The sequence below is a fragment of the Apteryx mantelli genome, chromosome 4, assembly GCF_036417845.1.
Source record: "Apteryx mantelli isolate bAptMan1 chromosome 4, bAptMan1.hap1, whole genome shotgun sequence".
Taxonomy (NCBI): Eukaryota; Metazoa; Chordata; class Aves; order Apterygiformes; family Apterygidae; genus Apteryx; species Apteryx mantelli.
The window spans coordinates 21854210-21879797 of record NC_089981.1 but is presented as its reverse complement, the minus strand read 5'-3'; the positions used below and the strand labels follow the sequence as shown (position 1 = coordinate 21879797).

The window sequence follows — 25588 nt, the reverse complement described above, 5'->3', positions numbered from 1 at the left end:
GGGGCCGCGGGCTGGCGGCCGCAGCGCAGGGGTGAGGGGCGGGGGCCATCTTGATTTCCGTTATGGTAAAGGCGGCCGTGGTGGCGCTGCTGTGCCGGCTCCGCTCCACGTGGATAAAGCTCGTCTTTCGTTAGCGTCCCGCCGCTGCCGCTTTGGAAAGCCAGAGCCTGTCCCTTACAGTGGCGCCCTGCCGGCAAAAAGGCATCACAAGGAAGCGAAAAACCCAGCCCGAAGTTGCTCCTGGAGCTAGGAGCTGCGTGAGGAAAGTCAGGCGTTGTTCCAGCCTGGATTCGCCCTAATGAAAATTGCCTCCATCATTTGATTCGATTCCTTCTTCCCTGTGCTGGGGAAACGAATAAAAATGAAAAAGGAGTTTGGAGACTCTTACTAATACTGTGTCAGAATCCACCAGACCCAAATAAAGCTGCATCACTGTGGAGGACTGTTGTACGGAAGCTTTGGCCGTTCCTGTCCTGGAGGCAGCACAGAAACCCCACACACAAATACAAGCACTTTCAGCTTCTCACCTCTGGGAATTCAGGTGCCTCCAATAAACAAGCAGGCTCCCAGTTTTGTAACTTGGGAAGTGTTTCAGGGAAGCAGGCTGGTCAATTAAAAAGCACAGCCATGGACACAATTAGTTTTTTTTCTCCCTGTAGGGAGAGAAATTTCCCTGGGGGTGCTGCACAGCTTATATGTGGCTTTGAGCAAGAGGTGGTGCTGAAACATGGGGACCGGGCGCTTCTCAGGCAACGCTGCACAGCGGGACCGGCGTGCCACTGCGGGGAGCTGCTGACTGGAAACCTGTCGGGATGGAAAATCAGGCATTGCGCCTTCTCAACAAAACGAAGAGCAAAATACGTGCTGTGGGGTCTTGCCCAGACGCGGTGTTAAGCTGAACTAAATCTCTTGCAATGAAAAAGCGAGGGCAGGTGGGCTCCCAGAGCGCGTGGCAATGAGACGTGGTGCAGCCCTGCAAAGGCCCCCACTGCAGGGGCCTGCCTGGCTCTGCAGCCCCCAGTCCCGCACGTTTCACGGCTTGCGGCCTCTGCTTCTGCTTGTTTTTTCTCCCTGAATTTGCAGCAAATTAGAGCAACACCAGGAGCTGCCCTCACCTCTCTTTCCCTCCAGGCTGAGCACGCATCTGGCCCCAGCCACCGCCTGCGAGGGAGCGGCGCGGGCACCAGCTGGGGTGCGGCGGCGGGGCCGGATGCCTTGGCCTGGCTCCCCGGAGCCGCCTGCCCCTCGGCCTGCCGCATCCGGCACCTCCTCCAGTGCGGCCCGCCCCGGCCGCGCCGAGCTCGCTGCAAACTTTGCAGGAAGTGGCCGGCTGAGCTGAGCCTGACTGAGCGCGGCGGCCAGGCTTTCGGGACCGAGCTGGTGTGTGCCACGGGGGCCGGGGGCGGCGGGTGAGATGAGCGTGGCCGTGCTCAGTGGGGCGCGGTGTGTGTGGCCCCCGGGGGCTGTGCCCCAGCTCGGGCGCCCTGCGGGTGTGGGGTGACGGGGGCCTGGGGCTGCGGGAGCTGGCGGCAGGGCAGGTGAGGACGGCCTGGGGGTGCGCCTGTGTGCGTGCGCACACGTGTGCGTGTACACACGTGTGCATGTGCATGTACACGTGTGCATGCCTGTGTGCACGTGCACATGTGTGCATGTACCTATGTGCGCATGCCTGTGCATGTGTGCACCTGTGCGTGTGCCTGTATACAGCATTTTCGTGAGTAATACCTTTTTACTAAAGTGGTACTTTCCATTTACCCTTTCTTCCCCTCCTTATGCGTCAGTAAGGCCTCCGCTCTTTCAGGGTGTTGTGTGTGATGTCTCCTTCCAGACCGTGGCAGAGAAGCATTGGCTCTGCCACGTCCTGCAGCTTAACATTGGAAGTGGTGCTCTTCAGGGTATTGCTTCTGCTGGCCTTGGGTGTCAACGTTGTTAAAAGTTTTTACAGTTCTACATCACTCACTCAAACTTTTATTCAGCTATTCTGTCCAAGGCAGGGTGTTAAACACAAATCTCCTGAAACTCATGTCCTAAGCTTCTTTGATTGCCAAGCTCAGGAGGAGTCAAAAAAGATAAAGGAAGTTAAGTGGAAATAACATGAAATGGGGGACTTAGAAGTGTGTAACCGTTGGTGCAAAAACAAACGTAGTGCCTGTGCTCGTTTTTGTGTTATCGATGTGCCATGACAATAGTGGCTGATTTCAGAAGTCCCGGGTGGACGGAGGCTTCTTCACAGTGAGAAGTTAGTGGAGTAATTAATTTGTTTGAATTTCCTACCTCTGCTCCTTGAGCACTGAATCCTCCTTAGCACACACTATGTGATGCCTGCTTTTCGCCCTCCTCCTTGTCCACAACGGGTGCTGCCCATGATGGGGTGAAAACAAGGAATAGCCGGTCACTGGTCCCCGCGGAGGCAAACTTGTAAGAGCGCGAGTTGCACCGCACGGTGCGGGGCTCCCGTGCCACGGGCGTCCCTTCGGTAACCCCGCTCCCCGTCACTGCCCCATTTGCTCCACTGCCCTTTGCCGCTTCCAGCTGCGCTCACGTTTATCCCCCGGGCGCCCGGTTGCCCAACCGGCTGCGCTTTGGGCCCATCGCCGCCTGCGAGGACCCTGGCTCTGCGCCCGGCTTGGCTCTCTCTGCCCCAGTTTCCCCATTTGCTGATGAACCTCCTGACTGTTTTGCTAAGGCTCTCTGAAATCTGCCAGTTAAAGCTTCTGTGTAAGGCATTGGCATTAGTGATCATGTCTTTTCAAGTTAATCTTGCTGTTTATTCTGATGTTGGATAGCTACTTCACTCCTTAAAGTCTGGGAAAATGCAGAGGTTTTTCCTGAGGAGAGGGAGACGCCTCTGCAGTGTCTCTCGCACTTCATTTCCATGCCCTCTGCCCATAAAGCTCCCAGTTACACGCGTGTAATCCCTTATACGCTGTTGCCATGATTAAAAGCTGTTTGCAGCCCTTCTGGGCTTGTGCGGGAGGCCCTCACCGTGCGCTTGTGCTCCCTTTCAGAGCCGTCCTCGCTCCTGGTCCCGGCTGCCTCGCGGTGCCGCCGCTGCCTCCCTGCCTGGCAAGTCAGAGCATGTCCCAGCCCTGCGGACAAGACGCAGAAGATGGCAGAGCTGCTGGGGCTCGGGGACGAGCGCGGGGAGGGCGCGTCGGAGGCTCCCGCGCTCGCCGGCCCCTGCCTGGCGGACAACAGGCTGAATCTGGACGTTTATCCTGACGGCTGCTGCCGCTTCCTCCAGCTGTTTGAGAGGCGCTGGGGAGACCTGGCCCAGGTGGAGTTCGTCCGGCTCAGCAGCAACGATCGCTTTCTGGGCGCCACCCTGGGCATCCTGCCTCGCCTGGAGAGCCTGAAATCCCTGGTGCTCAAAGGTAAATTCCTGAACCCGTCACCATCCACTTCCCTGGGCTCAGCTGTATTTATTTATTTTTTATTCTCCTCTCCACATCCGCAGGACAAACTGCCTTTGCGCGTTTTGTTGTTGTTTGTTTGTTTGTTTTTGTACTAGTGGCCCTTCCTAGAGCTTTGGCTCTTCGCCTTGCTCAAAGCTGCCTGCAGATTTCACCGAGATGCAGCGTCGAGGCTCCTGTTCCCCCCCTTTGTTTCTGCAGCTGCCTGGGGACCAGTTTGTGGAGTCCAGTTAGGCTGACACTGCGACTTTTATCCGTCCTCGGAAGGAGAGCTTTTTTTGCACAGCTATGTATAGAGAGGGGGATTGACGGGTGATAGATTTTTTGGTAGATGTTCAGCCCCTCTTTTGTTTTTGGAAACATCATGAGCTCTTTTTTGCTGCAGGTTGCTCTGAATAAATCCTAGCTTGATCCGTGCTTAATGTCAGCAAGGATAAGTTTAGCAGCATTCAAGATCAACCAGAAGAGGCTGCTCAACATTTTATCAAAAAGTATGACTCAGGATGTGCATGTAACTTGGCATGCTGTAATAACTGTCACATATAAATACTATATTCCTCTTTGACTTTCTCATCTCTTTATTGTAGGAGGATCTCAATATGAATGGTAGGATTTCTGTAACAGACGGAATCATTTGGTCTTTGGGAGGTAGAATTTAAAGCGCATGAGAGAAAAGGGTGGTTTTGTGGCCAAGCTTCGGCATCTGAGCTGAAAACTTGAAAGACTGAGGTTCATTTCTGTGTCTGCCACAGATTTCTCATAAAATCTCATGCAAATCATTTCATTTGTTTTTTCCCCCTTCAATAAAGTGTTGGCGACAGTAATGCCTTTTGCCGGACTTGCTTTGCAAGATGTACACATACCCTGAGCACCCTGAAGTGGAATAAAGTAGTTCACTGAGGTTTTCTTAGGTACAAGGTGCAGTTTGATTATTTACATTTTTTACCATTATGCAGCATAAATATTTTTTGGTGCCCTCTGCTGTAAGCTTTTACAAACGGAGAGCAGGGGAAGGGCGGGAGGAAGCGGTGAGGAAACGGAGCGCAGTGGAAGTTTGCGTTTGCTTGGCCGACCTCTTTTTCCTGGGCGCAACCCTTCTCCAGCTGGGAGTTTGACAAGCCGGGGTGGGGGTCGTTCCCCTCCCTCTCTGCCCTGTCATCCGGCCTGCTACTGAACTACCATTTTCACCACTTTCCTCGTGCCTGCATCCCCCGAGGATGGAGCGGGGGGGCTGCCCAGCGTCCCTCCCCTGCGCTGCAGGTCTCGGTCCTCGGGGCTGTTCATCCTTCAGCAGCCTGGGCACAGCCTGGAGGGTGAGGAGTGCCCTCCCCCCCGCCCCCAGACCCCCAGGAGTGTTGTTTCTTGTCCAGTGGGGCTGGTAAGAGATGGGGTAGGAGGGTGGGAGGCTTGGAGGGGTATGGACCGCCCTACTGGGTGGCAGTAAGGTGTGGAGTGGCCTCACTGTTTCTGAGCTTTGACTCCCGATGCGTTTGGGTGAGCTCTCTTAGCCGTCTGTGGCAGCTCTTGATTTCATAGCAGATCTTCACCGTTATGCCCCTTTCACAGATGGGGAAACTGAGGCAAGGAGTGGAAAAAAACACATATCCACGTGTACTTTGTAATCAGTGTTGCTCGTAGTGATCAGTAACTCTCCGTCTCGTGAGCCTCTGTGCTATGGCTTCAGAAAGGAGCTTGGTGTGAGGCTGGTGAGGTATCCCTTCAGCACAGTGACCTCTCCCTCCGCTTCCTCCTTCCCACCCAGGTGGCCATGCCTGGGATGAGTTTGGCTCGTGTCAGCCTGGTTCCCTGACAAGCTTGCCGCCAGACTTTGAGAACCTGAGGTGTCTCACTCACTTGGATCTCAGCTTCAATCGCCTCTCCACCTTGCCCAGCTGCATCCCCCACCTCCCCAGCCTCCGTGTGCTCCTGGTGAGCCACAACAGCCTGGTGGCGCTGCCTGAGGACTTCGGCTGCCTGAGCAAGCTGACTTTCTTCTCTGCTATGAAAAACCAGCTGAAGGACTTGCCACAGAGCATTGGGGAGCTGGCAGCACTGCAGGACCTGGATCTCTCAGAAAATGCCTTGGAATGCCTCCCTGATGAAATAGGGAATCTGCGCAACTGCACAGAACTGGAACTCTCTGGGAATCGGTTATCGAGCATCCCGGACTCTTTAGGTAAATATTGCCCTGGGGAGAAGAAGACCCTCAGTCTCTGTCCCCATAGAGTTGTTAGCAGGAACTGTCCATTATACTAGAGCCTAAATGGAAGGGATATCCAGAGGAAACATGCCTGGTTCAGTCAGTCCCTTTAGCATTAAGGGATCTCTGGGCCACGTTCTCTGTGATCAGCAGGACTCCTAAGATTTCAATCCAGTTTTCAGAAGCTGAGGATTTGGCCTGGCTGGTTTTGGGTAGCATCCAGCACTGGAAACAAAAGAGCTGGGGCTTAATGGTATGGATGGAAATCTGGGCTTGAAATCATGGTTGTCAGATATGGACCAGTCCATGGAGCTGGGCCCTGACTTCTGCTGCCCGGGTTTCTGCAGCTTTGCTGGCTCCTGGGTCCTATATGATTTTGTGCATGGGTGCTGTCACTGATGGTGCTGTGTTTTGGAAGCATCTCGTAGCTGGGTGCTGCAAGGCACAAGACAAAAGAGGCTGCAGGGCCTCTCAGCTAATTCATTGCCCCCCTTTATTTTATGAAATAAAGATATGCAGAGCGCTTGAGCTTTTCCCTTATGGTGTGTGTGCGATGGGAGTGAAGATCCGGCGCTCGACAGCGGGAGTGTGTGTGTATTTGTGGTGAGGAGAGCGGGGAGGGGGGTTGGAGCTGGTGTGCAATATAATTAACAACCCCGATGGGGAGTCACGTCTTGTTCTAACCTGCAGCCAATTTGAAGTCTCTGCGGCGGCTGCATCTCCACAGCAATCTCCTGGTGACGGTCCCCGCGTCGCTCGCCAGCCTGCCCAACTTGTCCAGACTCGATCTGCAGAACAACTGCCTCCGAGCCGTCCCCCCCGAGATCCAGACCTTGCCGTTCGTGCACCTCCGCGGCAACCCCTTAGGAGAAACCGAGCCCTCCCTGCAGACTGGTAATTGCGCGGCTTCTCTTGTGTCGGTCCTGCCCAGCTGCTCCCTTGCTCTGCCCAGCACGGTGTGAATAGATTTGGGTTAGAGAGGAGAAGCAGGGGGGAATTAGATCAGTATTTATTTGTCTGGTGTAATTATTAGGTTGTAAGGACGCAACAGCGCCAGTTCTGGAGCTTCTGGTTTTATGAGCTCAGCCGGTTCTAAAGGGCTCAGGGGTACTTGGAAGCGGACTTGCTCGGCCCACTCTTAGGGAAGTAGAGGTGAAAATGGGATTCACAGGAAACAGAAAAGGCCTTAAAGGGCCTTTTCAGGAGTGGGCACCAGTTTTTGGGTGCACTGCCTCACCTTGAGGCTGTGGTGGCTCGCGCTAGCAGCACACTGGGCAATAGGAGGTGAGCCAGCGGCGCGATTACCCCTGGCTTTGCCCTTGCCCCGGCTGCAGGAGGGCAGCTCGTTCTCTGAGGCGAAGGTGATGAAGCAGAAGGAATCTGAGCAGGTTTTCCCATGGGTGCTCACATTGGCAAGGGTGAGCACTGACTCCCAGGAGTGGCCCCAGGCACTCAGTCCCGGCCCCGGGAGCTGTGGGGCTGGTGGATGGGGAGCTTCGCTAACTCCCCCTGCTCCTGAGCTTTCCTGGGGGACGCAGTCAGCATTTCCAGTGCATCTGGGGACCTCTAGGCTTCTTCCCATGCTCCTCCTGCTCCTTGATCTGAACCCCCCTGGAGTGTGAGCATGGTTTCTTTAGTGACTTCTATCAGATTAGGATTAAACCAAAACCGAAATGCAAGTTCAGCTTTTCTTGCCTACCCTGATCTAAATAACCTCTGTCTCCTCCTGCCACCCAACCCTTCTTACTGCTGCAGATGAATCCAGTGCCAGAAGGCTACAAAGACTGTTCCTTGCATCAGGAGAGGACAGGTATGCCTGTTTTTAAGAATTTATGTTATAGTAGTGTTACAAGGCCCCAGACAAGATTGCCTGGTAGATACTGCAAATGTGCATAGAGAATTTACAGCCTCAGTAGGCCAGTCAGACAAGGTGGGAGATTTCTTCTGTTGATTTTTGGAGCGCTGAAGTCATTGCACAGTGTCATACATTCATACATTTCTTCCGGAAGCTTTACCGTGACATCTGAAGGCTGCAAAGTACTCCTGGCCTGTGGCATCCATTTCCACTTTCCTCCGGGGGCTGCCTCTGACCCTCTGCGCATTCACTTCCGCACCCTTCCGCCGGACCCCCAGTGGGTGAAGCTGCGGCACCACGACGTCCTGCTGAGCATGGTCCTGGAGCTGCAGCCTCACGGGGTTGAATTCCAGCAGGTGAGGGCACGTCCAGGCCACCCGCTGAGCCAGCGGCCTCTGCCACAGCCCAGCCGCATGGCAGAGTCCTTTGGGACCATGGGTGCCAGCTACACCCGTCACTGCTGTTTTTAAGTAGCTGTATGACTGGCTGTCAAAAACCCCCACTGCAAAGACACAGAAAGGACACAACCAGGTTGCCTAGCACGGTGTTGGCCTGCCTCTTTTCCTTTCTCCACTGCTTCTGCTTGAGCTGAGCTATAAACTTCCTCGCTTACAGCCCTCCTCCTCTGCCGGAAGAGAGGTGCTGTTCCTGCATTTGACCTTAGCCCGCAAGGAGAATGGGTCACATCTTTCCCTAAAAGTCCGACTGAGCGGTTTTAATTCAAACTCCTGTGTACTTACACCACCAGCCCTGCCGCACTGACAGCAACTCCGTGGAAAGGTTACTTTGCCCTTTCTGCCCACAAACTGCTGAACTTTCTCTGCAGTTACAGTACACTGTGTGCCTGACATCTTCTGTCCCCTCCCTCGAGGCTGCAGGAGAGAGCAGGCTCCCATCTCCTCCCTGACTCCCCGCGTACAGGCCACGCTTTGCCTCCCCTTCTCGTCTGCACAGGAGGCCACAGAGCAGAGCTAGGCTTGGTTTTGTCCTTTCTGTTGGTGTCTTAGGGGAATGCCTTTTTGTACCCGCTCCGTTGCCAGGAGGTGGAGATCTGGATGCCGTATGCCTCTCCTCAAACCCTTCACCAGCGTGAGGTGGTAGTTCGGACCTTTAGCGGGCAGAGCTGGAGCGATCTGAGAACAAAAGTGAAGCATAAGAGAAAATCAAAGGTAAGCAGGTAGTGACACATGTCATTCCTGTTCCCCTCTTTGGTTTTGCCTGAACATAAGCCTGCCTGAAACGTTTTGTGAAGCATCTTGTGAGCAGTGTTGTTGTGTCCAGTTGGTATAAAATGGAGTGATTTCGGCTTTAGGTTTGCTCTCTCGTGGAGGTATGTCTCCTAAAGTTGATGAGTTAAAGCATGCCATGCTCCATTCCTGTTCTAGTATTGGAGACTTTGATCTGCTGGGGTTTTACTGCTTCTTTTTTCCTGCTGCTCTTGTGTTATGTTATATGCCTGCATGTTTTCTCTTCTTCCTTGTCTTCTGTTACAGAAGCATGTGGCTTGTTGTAGTGTCCTTCACTTCTCCTGGTTCCTAGTTGTGTCTCGGCTTGTAGAGAATGAATGCAAAGTGCCAGCAGAGGGGACATTGCTCTTTTCTAGCGTGGATCCAGACATCAAAGTGATCTTCCCTCCTGGGGTCACCGAAGAGACTCGCAGCGTCAAACTGCAGGTATGTGTGCTTAAAAAAATAAATGGTGAGCCTTGGTGCGACTGCTGACCCATGCTGAGTAGGAGATCAGAGCTGAGCTGGCTGCCCTAGGCTAGTTTGGTCTGACATGGATGTGTCATGGGCTGACCCATCTCAGATCGCCTCCTGCCTTAGCTTCCCTCCTTGCAAAATGGAGAGAGGATCTCCTTGCAGCTCTGCCAGCGCTGCCTCTGGCAGGTCAGCTGCTGTGAACGGGGCATAAAGAAGCTTTTGCCTCTTGTTCCATTACAAAACATAATGAGCCTGGCAGAGCAGGTCAGCAAGTGAGATTTCGGGGGATTGCTCAAGCGAATCTAACTCTAGAGCAGCCCCACTGCAGCTGGTTGTGCTGTAGAGCAGGCAGACAGTGCTAGATGCTGTTGCAATACCTCGGTCTGCCCCTGCTTGCCAGGCTGGCGTCAGGATTAGAGCAGAATTTGGCCCAGCTGCTGGGCTTCCTTTTCCCACTGTGCCCTGAGCCAAGCACAGCATTTGCCTGCTGGGTGTTGGGGGTCTGCGCAGGTGACAAGGGGATGTGGGTGCCTGACCACTCAGCTCACTGCACTACGTTCCACATCCAGGTGCTGCCGGTCTCTGCGGAGGAGGTAGAGGAAATCACGGCTGATGCGGGTTGCAGAGCCAGTCCCCTGCTCTGCCTCTCCCAGGATTGCCCGGTGGATTTTCTCAGGCCAGTGAGAATTCAGCTCCCCCTCCCACTTGGGGTCACAGGTCAGTTTATTCCCCAAATTGGCCAAGAGAAACTGCACGTGTAGAAAACCACAAGTGGCAAGCTGGACATTTTGTTTGCTTTTTCTGTTAATAATAAAGCTTGTTGCCCTGCCTGCAGGAACAGCACTGTGGCGAGGCACGTCCGCTTGGTGGGTGCTAGTGCAGGGTGGTGGGAGCAGAGGTAGTTCAGATCTCGTAGCAAACCAGCGCTGAGCTTCTGGTCCTGCAGGGGAAGAGGAGAAGCGAGGCACAGTAAGCCAGCAGCAGCAGCTGGGAAAATGGCCCTGGTAAATGGGTTTCCCTGCTGACCCACATTTGTATTTAGCCTGCGGGGTTTGGTGGGATGGGTTGGAGAGGCACTCCTGCAAGCTGAGGAGATGTGTCGTAAAAGGGCTCCGATTCGTGATTGGGAATAGGAGAGCTTGAAGCAGACAAGGAAGATGCTGCCTGCAGGGGTCTGCCTTCTCTCTCACTTCCTGCTCATGAATCAGCTGCTGCAGTTAATACTGTAGCGTTACACACTAAACCATCTCCTGCTCTGAACACTGTGCTGCTATAAGCTGCCTCAGTTCAACAGCTGACTTGCCAGGGATTCCTCTGTCTGCGTGCGGAGTACCCTGCATCTACTGATTTCTGTTTTCTTTGGCCTCTTCTGGCTTTCTCATGAGGAAGTAAAATCTTTTTCAGTATTGGCTTGGCCTTCTTTTTAAGACTACCTGGTATTTTCATGGCCGGAGTGCATCAAGATTAAAAAGTCTCTGGGCTGTACATTTAGAAAGGGAAAGAACTTCATTAACACCCCTAGGTACTGGTGATGGGGATCGCACCATCTGTGCATCTGTGTTGGTGGAGATCAGTACACTATCAGTTTAAGACTGCATATTCTGCCAGAATATCCTGGATGCATTGGGGTAGCCTGATGCTTTTACTGCTGCTCTTCTTAGACCAAAATCCTGTCCTGGATGCTGAAGAGAAGAGCATGATGCTTAATTTGGTACTTTTAAAAAAGTGAATCACCCCAAACCATGGCTGGGTTTGTAAAGCCATGAATCAAGGGTGGAAGGAAGATGCCTATATTCACCTCAGATTAAAAGCTTCTGTTGTACACTGCATGTCTTGATTTTTGTCTTTAGGGTTAAACTTGGATCGATCCAGGCTGCACCTTCTCCATGGCGACCTGCAGGGCCAAACCTGGGATGACATTACCAGTCAGGTGGTGCTGGAATTCACCCATCTTTATGCAGTGTTTGAAGTCACCCACTTCTCCTGGTGAGTGGGGACTTAGTCTTGAGGAAGAGATGGGATGTTTCTTCACCTTGCTTTTTTTTGTCCCCCAGCCAGGGCTCATGTCATTATTCCTGCCTATTCCACTTTTCCTTTGGAGTTCAAGCCCAGCTTAAAACTTTCTCTTTACCCATCATTTTTTACTCCATTGTACAACTCCACTGGAAAAAAGCATGTGGTTCTGCTCTCCTCAGAGTGCTCCTGGCCCTTCTCCTTGCCCTTCAGTGCAGAGAAGTCTGGACAGATTAGCCAGCAGGGTATCCTTAGAGCAATTACACTCCACCTAGTGCCTTCCCATGCTGAATCCGTAGTTCTTCAGCCACAGGGTGCCAGGCCATTCTCCCCTCAGCTCTGAGTTCTCCTCCTCTTCCTCCCTGGTCTCGGCCTCCCTCACTTTAAGTTTTCTCCCCCATTCTCAATCTGAGTACCTGCCTCTCATGCTGTCAGCTGGGATAAGAAGATAAGCTGGTGCCTGAAGTGTTGCTTGAGAAACACAAGCTCCCTCAACACCGAGCTTTGTCTTTTCCCCAAAGGAGTGAAGAGGGGGTCACTGAAGACCTGAACAGTGGGTGATCTCATGGGCGTGACCCTGGCTTCTCCAGGATCTTTCCCTCTTCTTAACTACTTTGTCTGCTAGGTACTGGCTGTGGTACACCACCAAGACCTACATTGGAGGCATTGCCAAGAAAGTCTATGAGCGGCTGCGTATGTACCAGGTGAACTTCATTGCTCTGCAGAGGAAGAAAGACCCTGAGCAAGTCCTGCTTCAGTGTGTGCCCAAGCACAAGGTCTGGTCTGGGCTGCATTGCTTTGCTTCTGAGCTCCCGGGGCTTTTTTGTGGGACATAAGGGCAGCAGGGCACCACATGGTCCTGCTGGCTGCCCTGGGATCGTGGCTGGGGTATGTTGTTGCCCCACTATGTTGGTACTGTGATGCCAGCTCACAGGGGAGGAAGAAAACTTGTTCTGTGCAGCAGTGGATGCAGTGCAGTGATTTCCTGCCCTGTGAACCCCAGGGACTGGGCTGCTAAGCTCAGCTGGGCCACAGTAACTGTCCTTGTGCGTGCTGGTAGCCTGCAGCAAACATGAGGCAAAATGTGCTGGCTTAAACTTCAGTAAAAGATACTGACGTTAACACATTACTTGTCTGCTGTCGGCTCATAGCATGGGTGGAAACAATCTCCTCAGTCTGCTTCAGCACAATGCCAGGTTAGCTCATGCTCTCAGGGAGGGCAGTTTGAGCTAACCTGTCTGACTTTGCACTGAGGGAGATGGGAAGCACTCAGGCAGCTCTTCTACTCCCTCTGCCCTATGGGTATCGGCCCTCAGCAGCATTGCTTCAGATGTTTGCAAAGTAAATGCGATGCTGCGTTTGGAGAGCGTGTACCCTGACAGGCAGCGCTGCTCAGTGAGGCAAGGAAGGGCTCATTCATCAAACCACTGGAGCTGGGCTGCATGTCCCAGTCTCGGCATAATCCTCTGGCCTGATTGCTCTCTCTTGTCTTTATTTGTTCTCCCCCATTGCAATGACGCGTGGCTAAAAACCATCTATAAGGGGTCTTCGTCTTTTGGATCTTGGACTCAAATTCTGTTTCCAGAGGATACAGCAATAGCACTCGCGGTGAGATCAGGGTGCTGTTTTCCTGCCAGTGAGATTGGAGATAGCGTTTACAGCTATAAATATGAAGAAGGATAGACACACACCACAGCTCTAGGCTAACTTTTGCACTGCCTCTGGGACTGCAGGGCTCGCAGTGTTAAGATACTACAGGCTGCTATGCCAAAATGAGCCTTCTGGTGTCCTCAGCTGTGTGTCATTGCAGCCTGTGGGTTTTGCAGACTACTAGGAGGGAAAGGGAACAAGTGACTCCCTGCCTTTGAAGGTCACTGACCTGTTAAAAAGACAGTGAAGCTGATAATACCTTTTAGTGGCAGCTTTGGGATGGCCTATCTTTGCTAATCCACACAGGCTTTTCTGCTTTTTACTTGAAAACAGAAATAGGGAAGCCAAAAGACTCGGAGCACCACTTCTTCCTCCGTAGTGAATGTGCCTGGGATAGGAGCGGGTGGGTGTTTGTTCATTTGTTTTTCCTTTCCACAGAAAATAAACTTTCTCTTTTGAAAGTGAATGAGAGGAACATTATGGGCTTGGGGACATGGGCCTGGGGACAGACATTATGTGACCAAACGCGGGGCTCCTGTGTTGTCACCCTCGTCAGGTTGATCCGGTGCTGAAGAAGCTGCAGGACCGCTACCGAGGACCTGAGCCATCTGACATGGTGGAGATGTTTGAGGGAGAGCAGTTCTTCGCCGCTTTTGAGCGAGGCATCAGCATTGATATGGGTATGGCAGTGCTGGACTCCTTTCTGATCCTGCCCCTCTCCTGCTTCCCTAGCCCCAGGTCTGTCCCTGCTGGGGACTGTGCTCCTCCGTGGCATTTTCCCTCATCTCCAGCATGCTGCTCGCCTGCTGCTCACAACAGCTGGCCTGTGGACACTGAGCCTGTCACATCCTCTGGTCACCAGCTTGTGTGTCTAGCTTTCTCTATGACAGTGCTGTTTGCAGACTTCTGTTTCCTCTCGTGCTGCTGTAGCCTGCAAAAGACTCTATGCAAGTGTGTTTATTTTGTGACTGATCTGCTTGTGCAGCCAGTTATGCCCTTTTCCAGGCATCTCAGACACTGCACTGGGATGCCCACAGGGATCTAATTCACGTTGTCCATTTCTGGGAAAACATATGTAAAGATACCTCTCTGGAGAAGAGATTCTGAAATGATCCAGAGCAGAGAATTCCCATTACCAAATTCCATGTGTATGTGCTATCTCTCTGTTTTCATAACCCTTTTAGTCCTTTTCCCTAACGGAGTTTTTAGAAGAGATAGAAAGAAAGAGCAGGACCAAAACCCAAGATGGTGTTTTATGCCCCAGTGTGTCTGAACCTATTACAGCTGCAAACTGAGGCACCTTCTGCAAAACCTGAATATACAGCTCAGTTTCAGTGGTGTAAATTAAGAGCAACTCTATCAAGAATAATAAAGTGCACTGGATTTGCCATGGAGCTGATGAGCCTGGAATCTGTGCCGTTACCCAGATTTAGTCTGGATTCTAACTTAGTCTCAAGACACTTACATATATGAATGCTATACCTGGTTATATTTTTTTTCTCTTTAGCTCTATTCCTGTTTCCTCACACACTATGAAAATGGTGAAGAGCTAGATGACCTATTTTTGTGTATTACAGAGTACTATCGCAGCTGATTCTGTCCTTGCCTTGCCTTGCCTTCCCTTCTTGAACTTGATCTCCACCTTGTGGCCATTCTCCTTCTTCATCTGCTGGATCTGCTTTCCTGTGTCACCCAAGGGGGAAGGGGGGATTAAAATTCTTTCAGGCCTGACTAGAAGGAGGAGTAGATTGTAGCCTGGAGGCTTGCTGTCGATGACGGGCTGTTGCCCAGGCTCATAAAGGTGCACAATTTTCTGCACAAGTTGAATTGATGCTACTTCTCTGACACAGATCGCCCTGACTGTGTGGATGGACGTCTCTCATTCATTTTTTACTCACACTTGAAGAACATGAAAGAAATCTATGTGACCTCCCCTGTAGACAGGAAGGGCCAAGCTGTAAAAGGCCAGGTGAGCAACCAGTGACACTCTGCACAAGGACTTTTTGTTTCCTCCTTCATCATCATCATCATTGTTTTTAAGATGCTCCTCACCATAGTCTCTGAGCGCTGTGCATGACTCTTTTCCTCCTCTCTTTCCCTTGGCTTTGCATTTCACTAACTGAACCCTGAATATGCAGGAAGAGGAGATGTGGGATGATCACTCCTCACAATATCTCTCTGGCTTTATATTCCTGCCCTTAGCTCTTGGGGTACCAGCAGAAATGGGAGGGAGTCTAGCTATTATGGCATAACCTCAGTGTCCCTCTCAGTCACACTTGAGTGGGGAGTGGAAGGCTGTATTTATGGACCGAGGATAGGTGAGAAATGCCAAATCCATCCTTTCGCAGAATGAAAAGCAGGCCTGCCACTGTGCTTGCATCTGAATCTCACTGCATGCTCTCTGTTTGCAAAGGTCTCTTTCTACCGAGGGGCAGTTCCTGACAGCATCCCTGAAGATGCCAGCAGGAGGAGGAAAGGACCAGACTCCCTCTGGCTTGCTACTCTGCCAATCAAACTGCCTGTGAGTTATTTTGTCTCCTACAGAAAAATGAGTCTAGATGGGGAAAGAGCTGGCCCTTCCTGCTGGGCTAATTTTCTCCTCCTTCATGATAATGGGTGGAATGAATGACTGCAAGAAATTGCTGCCCACCTGCACAAAGGAAAGGAAAGCATCTTCTCTTCCTTTTAAGAACTCCATGGGTGTAGAGGAAGGGTATTAGTTTTCCATAAGTGAAGTGCAGGGTAGTGTTATGATGACATAATCGGAAGCTGACTATAATTAAGAGAAGTTTCTGTTTTGAACATAAATTTCTTTGTCACCGTGATCACACGGGCAGGAAAATAGAAAGGTCTAGGATGAAGTAGTTCAGCTGGATTTGAATAGAGGCGTTGGGTGAAAGTATTCCGGTGTGAGCCACTGGCCTTTAAAAGCCAGGCTATGTGTTACAGAGAGAAAAGCGACTTTCTCTTATGTAATCTAATTGATTTTGAGAAGCTTAAACCTGCAAATGTCTTTGTAGGCTGAACATTTCCCTTCAAATCATGTGCCATGATCTCCCATCCCTTTCTGACACGTGCAGGCCTCAACTGTGGTCTCTTGCTGCTGAGGCAAATAGGTTTTGGGGAAATGATTCATTGAAAATTGCTCTCCAAAGACAGGAAAGAAATTTTCCAGTGTGAGCTGTGACTGTGAGCACTATAATTTGTTACTTTTCAGAGGCACTGAGCATTGCCAGTCGTTGCAAGTTTGTGTGCTCACTGCTTCTTATCGCCTGACTCTTCAGCCCCGAATTAAAATCTTCCTTCCTCCCCAGTATGAGGAAGCAAGTTTCAATGTGGAGACTGAACGGCCAAACACTGTCCTCTTCAAAGAAAATTTATTTAGCAAGTTACATCTCTCTCTCCTCTGTGAAACAGAAATTGAAATCCCGCTGGGGTGAGAATCCCGGTCCCCTGAACGGCTTCTCCTTCCCTCCTCTGAACCTGGGGAACGCCGAGACTGGCTACCTGACACAAGCAAACCTGCTGAGCATTGCCAGGCGTGTGGGAGCCGACTGGCAGACCATCGGCTTGAACCTGGGGCTGACCTATCAGCAGATTGAGCGCATCGGATACAATAACAGGTAAGGTGGGACACAGTGATCGACAGCGACCCATGGCATACAACTGCAGTGCAGTAATCTAAATCCATGCTTGGCTGGTTGAAAGTTTTTCCACTGGAATTGTTTCATTGGATAAAAGGCAGGTTGACTAACAGTTCTTCTCAAAATGTTACCTTTTTAACAGGAAACTGATTTTTTTCTCTTGCTGTTGAAAAATAAAGCATACTGTTTGAAAAACAAAATTTGGAAATAACAAACCTGAGGAGCTCTGTAGTTCAGATGTATCACATTTCTGTTCTGTTCTGCGATCTGGATTCCTGGCTGGACTCCATCTCCCACGATGAGCTATGGTCCAGGGCTTTGATTGGAAACATCATCTTTATTTAAGAAGAGATTGTGGTACATCATGGGACATGTAGTCTGACCAGAAAGCCAAGGTGGTAGAAGAGAATTGTGGGGCTTTGCAGTCACGTTCAAAATCAGAATGCTTTAATTTGAAATTTCTGTTAGGAAAAACTTTTCTATAGAGATTGGAGTGCATTGGGTGGGGAAAAGGCAGTCCCACTGAGTGCTTTGTGTGTGTCTGGATAACTTCTTCAGTGCTCCAAACATGGGCTTGGTCTCAGGTGAGTCCTCTTTGGGTTGTCGGTGAGGAGAGTGTGTTGGTGACTTCTGTGTTTCTCCCTTTCTTCAGAGAGGACCTTGATAAACAGATCCTGGACATGCTTTTCTCATGGGCTCAGCAAAACTTGGAGGATCCTGACTGTGTGGACAAGTTGATCACAGCCATGAAGGAGAGTGGCCGCCAGGACATTGCTGATGAGATTGAAACCATCATTGAGCTGGGACGCCAGAAATACAGGGAGTCCATCCGCCGCGTGGGCTTGGAGCAGGAGAGCAGCACTGAGGACTCTGCAATAGCCATGGTGTAGCACCTCACAGAAACAACCCAGTTTCCTGTGGGGGTGCTTCTGCGTGCCCGGAGTGACAACGCCTGGGGGCTGCTCCCCGCTCAAGGGTCAATGTCCTCCCGAGGTGGTGGACATTGATTTACTCGTGATCAGACTACCACGCTCTGTTAGGGCTAGGCTCATGTGTTATTTCTGCTAATCCCAGAAAGTTTACAGTGTGTTTATGAGCCTTTTCTGTACTTCCACTTCCTGACTTTGAGCTTTAGATTTCAGGAACACGGAGAAGTTCAGAGCCTCAAGTGGCTGTCGGTTGAGTAGTGGCTGAAGTAGCCTTTAATGAATTAATACTCATGTCACATGTATTTATATATAACTTATTCATGAACTTATTCTTCTGCTAGAAACACAGGGCGTGAGCATTGCCAGTGGATCTGTCTGTGCTCCAGGGCTTGGTGGGAAAGCGGAGGTGCAATCATATTATGAAGTCCCATGGTGTGGTGGGGACTGTTCAGCTGTTTCTGTTAATTCCATGTATTGCTCACAGTCTTGTAATGCCCAAGCACTTCAGAGTCTTTTGTGTGGAAAAACTGAGGTGGAAAATGTCTCCCCCTCCAATCTCCAAATTCCCCATGAAAATCTTCTCTATTTTATGCCAGATCTCTTCGTGCTCCCTCAAGGCCAAAACAAAACCTAAGTATTAGTGGGGAAAAAAAGATTAAAAGAATTTCTAGCAAAATTGCTCCTTTTTTTTGGTTGTGCTCCAAAAACTGTTTTGGAACAAATAAAATCTCACAGGCCCCTGCACCTGGCGTACTTTTTAGATGAGACCTACACGCTGGTGGTCTTTGGCAAAGTTCCAGTTTTATTTACAAATAAGTAAAAATCCATAACCCTGATGTACTGGACAGACTCTAACTTGGGTCAACCTTCCAGTTTTTGCAATCTGAATATCTTATAAGACTGTGTTTGTTACTTTTTAGCTACCCTGTCACTGTCTCCGGAGGCGCCCTTCCCTTCCTGTAACCCATCTCATACTGGGCCTCATCTATTGGCACACTAGGGATAGTGGGAAGTTTTATGCAAGCTGTTTGGGAGACTGTAATACATATAAGACAAATACATGGATTGTAATCCATGTATATTCAAGCCCTTCAGGACAGCTTTGGATTCAGCACATCCCACCCTCCAAGCAATATTTAAATATTTCAGTCACTGTATGAAAATGCCAGGTTGCAACACCCAAAGTCAACCTGCAACTGCAGGTTTGATAAAACCTTTTGTTTTCTTCCCCCTCCCTTTTTTTTTTTCTTTTCCCCCTTTTTACTTGCTTTGTGCAATGTCTCCTTCAGTGATTTTCGTGATGCTGTAATTCGGAAATGCTAACAGTGCTATCAACAGAGATGCATAAAATTGTTCCTCTCTTTTTAAGGAAATTACAAACTGCCAGGCCACAGAGTGCTTGGTAGGTGCTGGAGCACTGGCCAAGGACTTGCGGGCTTGAGTTGTCGCCTTGGGCCTAGGGACTGACTCAGATCTGTTTTTTTAGGCCGTGCTCCCCCTCAAGTGTCATGTCAGGTTCGAGTCATCAGTCCTCTTCTGAATGAGCGTATTCCCCGGTAGCCTGTGTCATATGTGCTTGCCTGTCATTTCACTGTGTACCAATGAGGTATTTGTTCTTTGCTCCAGTTTTGGAGAGATGCATTTGGGCATATTGCTCTCACTGGGAATAAAATAAGCACTTAACTGTTTCACAGCTCTGCACAGTCTGCTAATCCATTAATGCCTTGAGGTGTGTGAGACACAGCCTGGCCCCTTTAAACCTGCTAGCAGAAATACAGGTGAGCTTGGCTGTTCTGCGTGGAAACAGGCAAAAGAGCCCGTGTCTGAGCACTCCCGGCTACAAACGGCAGCACAGAGTGCAGCTAGGCTAATGGTACGGCTGTATCTTAGTTTTGCTGTACTACAGTGGGCCAAGCTAGGAGACACGGCAGCTGGGGCTTGGGTTTGACTGGAGTATGACCAGGCTCAGGTAGAGCTGGCACAGGCGGCCACATGGCCAGTGTGCAGGTGGCGGTGGGGTGGTCAGCCTGGCCTCCAGCAAAGCTGGACTTGGCTCTAGCGAGGCTTTTGGCCTGGGAAAGCCAAGCTCGGGGAGCCTAGAGGCAGCATAAGGTAGCGTCCACAGCTACGGCTGCGTGAGGCTGGGCTGCAGTCAGCTTTCCATTTGCGATGGTCAGCAACAGCCGAGTTAGGCAACGCGGAAATAAGCTCTAGCAAGGCTTGGGTAGGCTGAACTTGTACAGGCTTTGGTGGAGCTACAGCCCTTCCAGGTCGTAGAAAGACTGGGCTACGAGAGAGGTTTAGGCATTTAGGTTACTACAGGCTACAACCAGGACAGGTGATAGGAAACGCATGTGCCAAACCCTAGACAGTTTTGTCAATAAAATAGTTCTTCAGGATTTGTGCAATAACTTAAATGGGGCAAGGGAAGTTAAGTAACTCCCCCAGACAAGGGTTGTTATCATCAGTCTTTCACCACCAATGCTTGGGCTGGGTGGCCTCCACAGCAGCTGGTTTTCTCCGTGCAATAACGGTGGGTAAAGCACTCAGCTGAGAGTACAGAGGGGCTGGAAGGAAATCAGAGCAAGCCTCCGACTGCTCTTTTCTTCAGCTGACTTGGCAGCAAATATTTGAGCTGGATGAAAGTCAATGAACAGTGTGTTATTTCCAGGTGTGTTATCTTTATCAATAATCTCTTTGAGTTGCAGTAACGCCTTCTTAAGCCTGTAGGTCTGCGTTGCTGTGGCCAGGAAACCCCGATGACTGTTGCAGTGATGGTTGAACCAACAAAAAAGACGTAGCATTTATCTTTTGGTTCCTATTTTCATCTATGGCTTCTTTTATGAATTCATTAAGTATTGGATTAGTATCTTTCCCTTTCCAGCTATCGATCTTTTCCTGGATCTCGTTCCTTTTGTCGACAGTCGAATGCTTGTTCATTCTGGGAGTTGCACAAGTGGCAGACTGGCTCCCCAAACCACGTGCGCGTCGTGAGGAATTCCTGGGCTGTGTCCAGGCAAGGCTGCCACTGGCTCCCTGCTCTGAAACAAGCAGAAAGGTGCTGGTGCCCAAAGCTACCAGACAACACGGGAGACTGGGATGTCTGGCCCTATATGAAGACATGGACCCACTCAGCACCTCAGTGTCCCACTGACAATCTGGTAGAAACTGTGGTTTTCACTGTGCACAATACAATGTGTCCAAAAATTCCCCTGAACATATTTCAACCAGAAAAGACTTCTCAGAAAGAACTGCAAAATAAAAAGAAAGAAATTGTTCAGGGGTCAGAACATTTCTTCTGATCCGTATTTGACTGTAACTTCTACTCTCAGACCCTCTCCCACCTCATGAACGTGCAGACCTCCAGCAGAAGGACCATCGCCCGCTGGACCCTGGGAGGAGAACAGGGCATTTCCCGCGCGCTGCCTTCCACTTTCAGCTCCTGCTAACTAGGACAGTCCTCTAACTGCCAGGGGGGCCATAGATCCAGATAAAGCATTTCCAGCCCATGCGAGGTTTAGAGATTAATAAAAGAAATTACTGAGTAATGAAAGCCCAGGCAAAGCTCAAATCAGTTTATTAATTATGTAACGACACACTCAAAGCCTGAATATATCCTGAAGGGGTTTTAAACTGTCTGTGCTGTCCCGGCAAAAAAATTGCTGTGTAATTCCCAGTAAAGGGCCTGCAGGTAACATGAAGGTGGCAGTGAGCCAAAGGGGGCTGCTTTCAACTTCTCTGTTTGCTGTGACCAGACAACAATACCATAAAATTCAGCACATCCATACGGCTGCTCCGTTAAGGGAAAGGCTTTGAGGAGGTGACATGTACATTGTGCTGAGGGCTGGATGGTTCGGCCAAGAAACCATGGAACGTGACACGAGGTGGAAGGAGCACGAATGACACCCCATCAATCGAGCAGATCTCCTGCTGATTGGTACCCTACGGTTTTCCTTCCCCTGTCATGTCTGTGCTCAACAGGGTTATGCTGCTCTTGCTTTTAAAAGGGAAAGTAAATCTGATGGCCCATCACCTTCAGGTGAGCCCACCGTGCCTATTAGTTGCATGTTGATAAGAAAACAACAGTTTTCAGTACAAACAAGTGCGTGTCCATTTTCCAGACTCTGCAGAAATAAACTGTACATGCTTAGGTAGGAAGATGCTCAGAGGAGAGTACTGCAGAGCATTTTTTACTCTGTTTACCCCGGAGTATCATCACATCCCCCGCGCAGGGACCAAGGATGCAAATGGGAGGTTGCCATCCCCCGTTTCCCGGCTAGGTGGCACCAAATGAAGTGATCCAGCAGCACCTGTACGCAAGCAAAAGGCAGCGCTTTTTTCACGCTGCGCAGGTTTCTAACGCCGACTCGTTGCCAGGAGAGGTTACGAGGCCAAAATATAGACGTGTTTGGCAAGTAATTGGATAAATCGGTGGGGGAAAGCGGCACCAGGAGACAAACGGGTACGGAGAGCTGAGCGCGTTCCCAAACGGAGGGGCTGAGAGATGGGGGTATTTTGAATAAAGACACAAACAGCCTGAGAAATGCTTGAGTTTTCTCCCTGCGGGATGCAGACAGCAATGGGCATCGGGCTATTTCTGCTTTTCCCCCTTTTTCTCCCGTTAAAGCTGTAACAGGCGGCTCGGACTCAAGGCGAGCGGGCGCCGGACGAAGGCTTCAGCCTCTCGCCCCCAGCCGCCGCTCGCTGCCAGCCGCCGCCAGCGGAGCTTCCCAGAAAAAGAATAAATCAGTGTCGAGCAAGACCGGTTTCACCCTCCCTTCGGGCCGCCGGGGAGCCCGAGGCGGCCGCGCAGAGGTGCGCTAACAGCGCGCTCGCGGCTCCCCGTTTTCCTGCCGTCCCGCCCGTTGGGGCGCTGCGCGCGCGACGCCGAGCACGGCGCGATCGGGGCGTCGCGAGAGCGGCGCAGCCCGCGGGGGGCGGCGGCGAGCGCACAAAATGGCCGCGCGGCAGCGGGGCGGGGCGGGGGGAGGCAGAGCCGCGTCGCCATGGCGACGCCGCGGCGGGCGGGAAGGGGCCGGGCCGGGGCGGGGGAGGCCTCGCCTCGCCTCGCCTCGGCTCCTGCGCCGGCCGCCGCCACAGAGGGCAGCGCCGAGCCGCGCCGCCCCGCCGGAGAGGAGCCCCGCAGCCCGCGCCGCCGGCGGGAGCCGCCCCGGTAAGTGGAGGAGCGGCGGTGCGGGGGGGGGGCGCTGCCCCCCCCCCCGGCAGGCCGAGGAGGTTCGGCCCCCCCCTCCCCCCATAGAGGGGCGCCGCGGCCGTTGGGCTGCTCGGCCGTTGCGTCGCGCTCCGCTGGCGCAGGTGCGATGCCGCCGTTGGCACCGGTCCCGGCGGGGCGCGTTTTGGGGAGCCCTGCTGATGGACGGACGGACGGACGGACGCGAACCCGCCGCGTAACGGGGAGCGCGAGGGAGGCGCGGGGCGAAGCCGCCGGGGTTGGGTGCGCCCTCGAGGCCCGGGGCCCTGGTCGGAGCCCCCTGGCAGCAGGGAGAGCCTCGCTTACCAGCCGCAGGAGAGCCGCGTGCCTATACGGTAGTATTTACGTAACTGCCTTCACGCCGAGAATTGTGAAATACAGGCTTTCCTGGAGTAGGGCAGCAATGATTCTTTAGGGGAAAAGTAGAGGTGAAACCGTGTCCCGATGGAGTTAAACACATCTATAGGCAGTATGTAAAATGCCTCCCACTAGGGGCCCGATCTTGCAGCTTCCCTAGGAACAGCTTTTTCTGCAAGGGGCGATGCCTGACCCGGGGAACAGCCCCGCTCGAGGCCATGCGGTGACCGTGCAACGCCTTGAAAAGGGTTAACGATCCCTCGGCACTCGGGATTTTATGTGAATAATCTGCAGCCAGCTAGAATTGAGGAGTCTCTCGCAGGAGTGACTAATGAACCTCTCCTGGCTTGGCAAGGAGTGTCTAGGTGCGGCGCAGCGCTGAGTTATCTTCCTTTCTGGTCCCCTCCAAGGGCAGGAGCAGCAGCCGGGTTTGCTGCTGGGGCTGGCCAAGGTGGTACTCATTTTACAGGCGCTGGCAAACCTCTCGGCTGTCTCCTTCCCCTGGCTACATGTCTTTTGGAAATATACTGCTATTGGAGGGTGATGGCCAAATTCACAGTAGCTGCTGAAAAGCAGGACCTTTCTGGGAGATACCTGGGGGCGAAAGGCAGGTGAGGCTGGTTGTGTAGCGAGAGGAGAAAATGCAGCAGCATCGAGCAGGGCTGTGGAGGGGCTCGTGCTCCCTGGTGCAGGCCGGCAGCCAGCCTGCCTCGTCCCGGCGTGATGCTGTCTCTTGTCACTTGATCCCTGGGCCAACGTGGGGGCAGGAAGCAGCAAGTTGCTTGCACTGCCAACTTTCCAGTGCCGGCAAGGCCCTCTGCACAGCACGCATCTGTAACAGGCTGTTTGTATCTGCCTAAAATCACACTCTGCTGCCAGAGTGACATCAAACGGCTTTGAACTAGACCCTAAGGGTGAAGGAAGAGGAGTGTGGGGGGGAAATGCAAAATATTTTTTTTGTGCAGTTGTCAGGAGATCCCGGGGAGGTAATGTGTAACCAAATGAGGTTTGGAGCAGCTGGGATAAACGAGTTTCCTTGTGATCCCACTCGCTGTTGATCATATGTGTTGCATTAGGATGCAAATGCCTGATCAAGGGAGTTTCTGTGGCTTCTCCCTTTCTAGGTTGTTTCAGAAAAGATAGGCATTTCTCCTAAGCCTGCCTTCTTCCTGGCTGTCCTTTTATTGGAGTGTGTCTGGATTTTTTGTTTTGGGGTTTTTGTCCCCCTCCTCCCGCTGACCCTCAGGTCCACGGCGTCCCGGAGCTGTGCACCTTGGCCAGTGACTGGAGTAAATTAATGTGGTTGAGCCAGAGGCAGTGGAGCACTTCAGTTTGCAGCAGCTGAGGCTGGGCTGCGGTGCGCGAGCCCTCGGGCTGCATGAAAAGCCCAGGCACAGCCTCTTTAGTCTGTCACTTATAAGTTTATTAATATCCTGTTAGGCTTTCAGTTGGACATGCTTTTCTCCTAGCTGCCTGTATAGCCTTAACTCTGCTCCCCTGTTTAAATATGTAATACTGTGTAATGAGATGTGCCTCTGCTTTTCCTTCAGTAATAGCAATGCAGGATGGGGAAGGAGCTACCTGGCCACTGCGTCCTGTCTCCTGCTATTGCAGGTAAATGAGGAGTGGTTATTCCTTCTGCATCTGGGTATGCATTTGCCTAAATCTCTAATTCACTGTGTTCTGGGGAAATGCAGAAGCCTGCTACACCCCCCGTGTTTGCACAATTGGGCTCTCTTAGCTGTACCCAAATATCTGCACTCCCAGAAAGTTAGAGATGGAAACATGGCAATTACTTACAATGGCAAATGAGCGACAAATGCTGCCTGTGAAAGCCAGCGTGCTGTTTTTATTTCTGTTGCTCATGAATGTGCCGTACACAGCGCATACGGCTTATTGTGCGTTTCTCATGAATGGCTGCATGGGCTCTAGCCTCGCTGGAGCCGGTTGCCTTGTCTGTCTGCAGTGAACGTATCTCCGGAGCGGGGCGTGACTGGAAGCGACAGTCGGCTGCTGGAGAGGTGCCTGCGGTCTGCTATGACGATGCACGTCTGCTTCCCTGGCGCCGCGACTAGGAGAAGCCTTCTTCTGCAAGGCTGAGCCCTCTGGCTGCCCCTTATCGGAGGGGGAAGCAATATCCAGCAAAGAGCCCCTACGCGGTAGTATGGCAGCGTGCTAGAGCTGACGCTGAGTTGCTCCAGGTAATCCTAATGGGAGATAAATAACTTTTTCCTGCCCCCTTCTGTTTGCCTTCCAGCACAAAGATAGCAGGAAGGAGGAGGGGGGCTGAGTTGTCCAATACGAAACTGGGTGTTGTTTTAACCTTGCAGTATTGATTGCGGGTAGTTCCAGTTGTTGTTGAGATAAAGTAACAGGGGTGCAAAAGCTTTAGAAAACAAGGCGAAAACCCAAACAAACCCAGTGGAAAGACCTTGTCACTCTGGGTGGTTTGGATTTCTGTCTGGCAGTTTCCTCTTATGCATCTGCAAATATAAAAGCTTTTCATACTTGCTCTCTCACCACGGCTGCCCACAGGGACATGGCTTGCTTGAGAAGGGGAAAGGCACCCGGGCAGGGATGCTTGTTCCCTGTGTCAGAGGAAACGTGAGGGG

The 25588-nt window shown here is 51.7% G+C and overlaps 2 protein-coding genes across 2 annotated transcripts in view; both read left to right on the top strand.

The window, feature by feature from the left end:
- Positions 1 to 62: 62 nt before the first annotated feature.
- PIDD1 (p53-induced death domain protein 1) lies at positions 63 to 19095 on the top strand. The gene is made up of 16 exons (XM_067295335.1): positions 63 to 129; positions 3009 to 3374; positions 5176 to 5589; positions 6304 to 6507; positions 7369 to 7423; positions 7623 to 7824; positions 8509 to 8637; positions 8962 to 9141; positions 9741 to 9888; positions 11022 to 11157; positions 11810 to 11960; positions 13391 to 13514; positions 14685 to 14803; positions 15248 to 15355; positions 16252 to 16457; positions 17131 to 19095. The coding sequence occupies exons 1-16, from the start codon at positions 63 to 65 to the stop codon at positions 17366 to 17368; spliced, it is 2847 nt and encodes a 948-aa protein (XP_067151436.1). The 3' UTR covers positions 17369 to 19095.
- Positions 19096 to 22492: 3397 nt separating this feature from the next.
- The window catches only part of SLC25A22 (solute carrier family 25 member 22), a 42685-nt gene continuing 39589 nt past the window's right edge, over positions 22493 to 25588 (top strand). The window contains exon 1 of the mRNA XM_067295972.1: positions 22493 to 22580. The gene's annotated coding sequence lies outside the window, so the exon portion shown is untranslated. The remainder of the gene's footprint in view (positions 22581 to 25588) is intronic.

Bases quoted from the DNA above. Each gene is read 5' to 3' on its own strand.
- PIDD1 (XM_067295335.1), top strand. From the start codon at position 63: ATGGTAAAGGCGGCCGTGGTGGCGCTGCTGTGCCGGCTCCGCTCCACG. The intron at 11,961-13,390 runs GTCTGGTCTGGG...CACCCTCGTCAG, and splicing joins AGTGTGTGCCCAAGCACAAG to GTTGATCCGGTGCTGAAGAA. The intron at 14,804-15,247 runs GTGAGCAACCAG...CTGTTTGCAAAG, and splicing joins GCCAAGCTGTAAAAGGCCAG to GTCTCTTTCTACCGAGGGGC.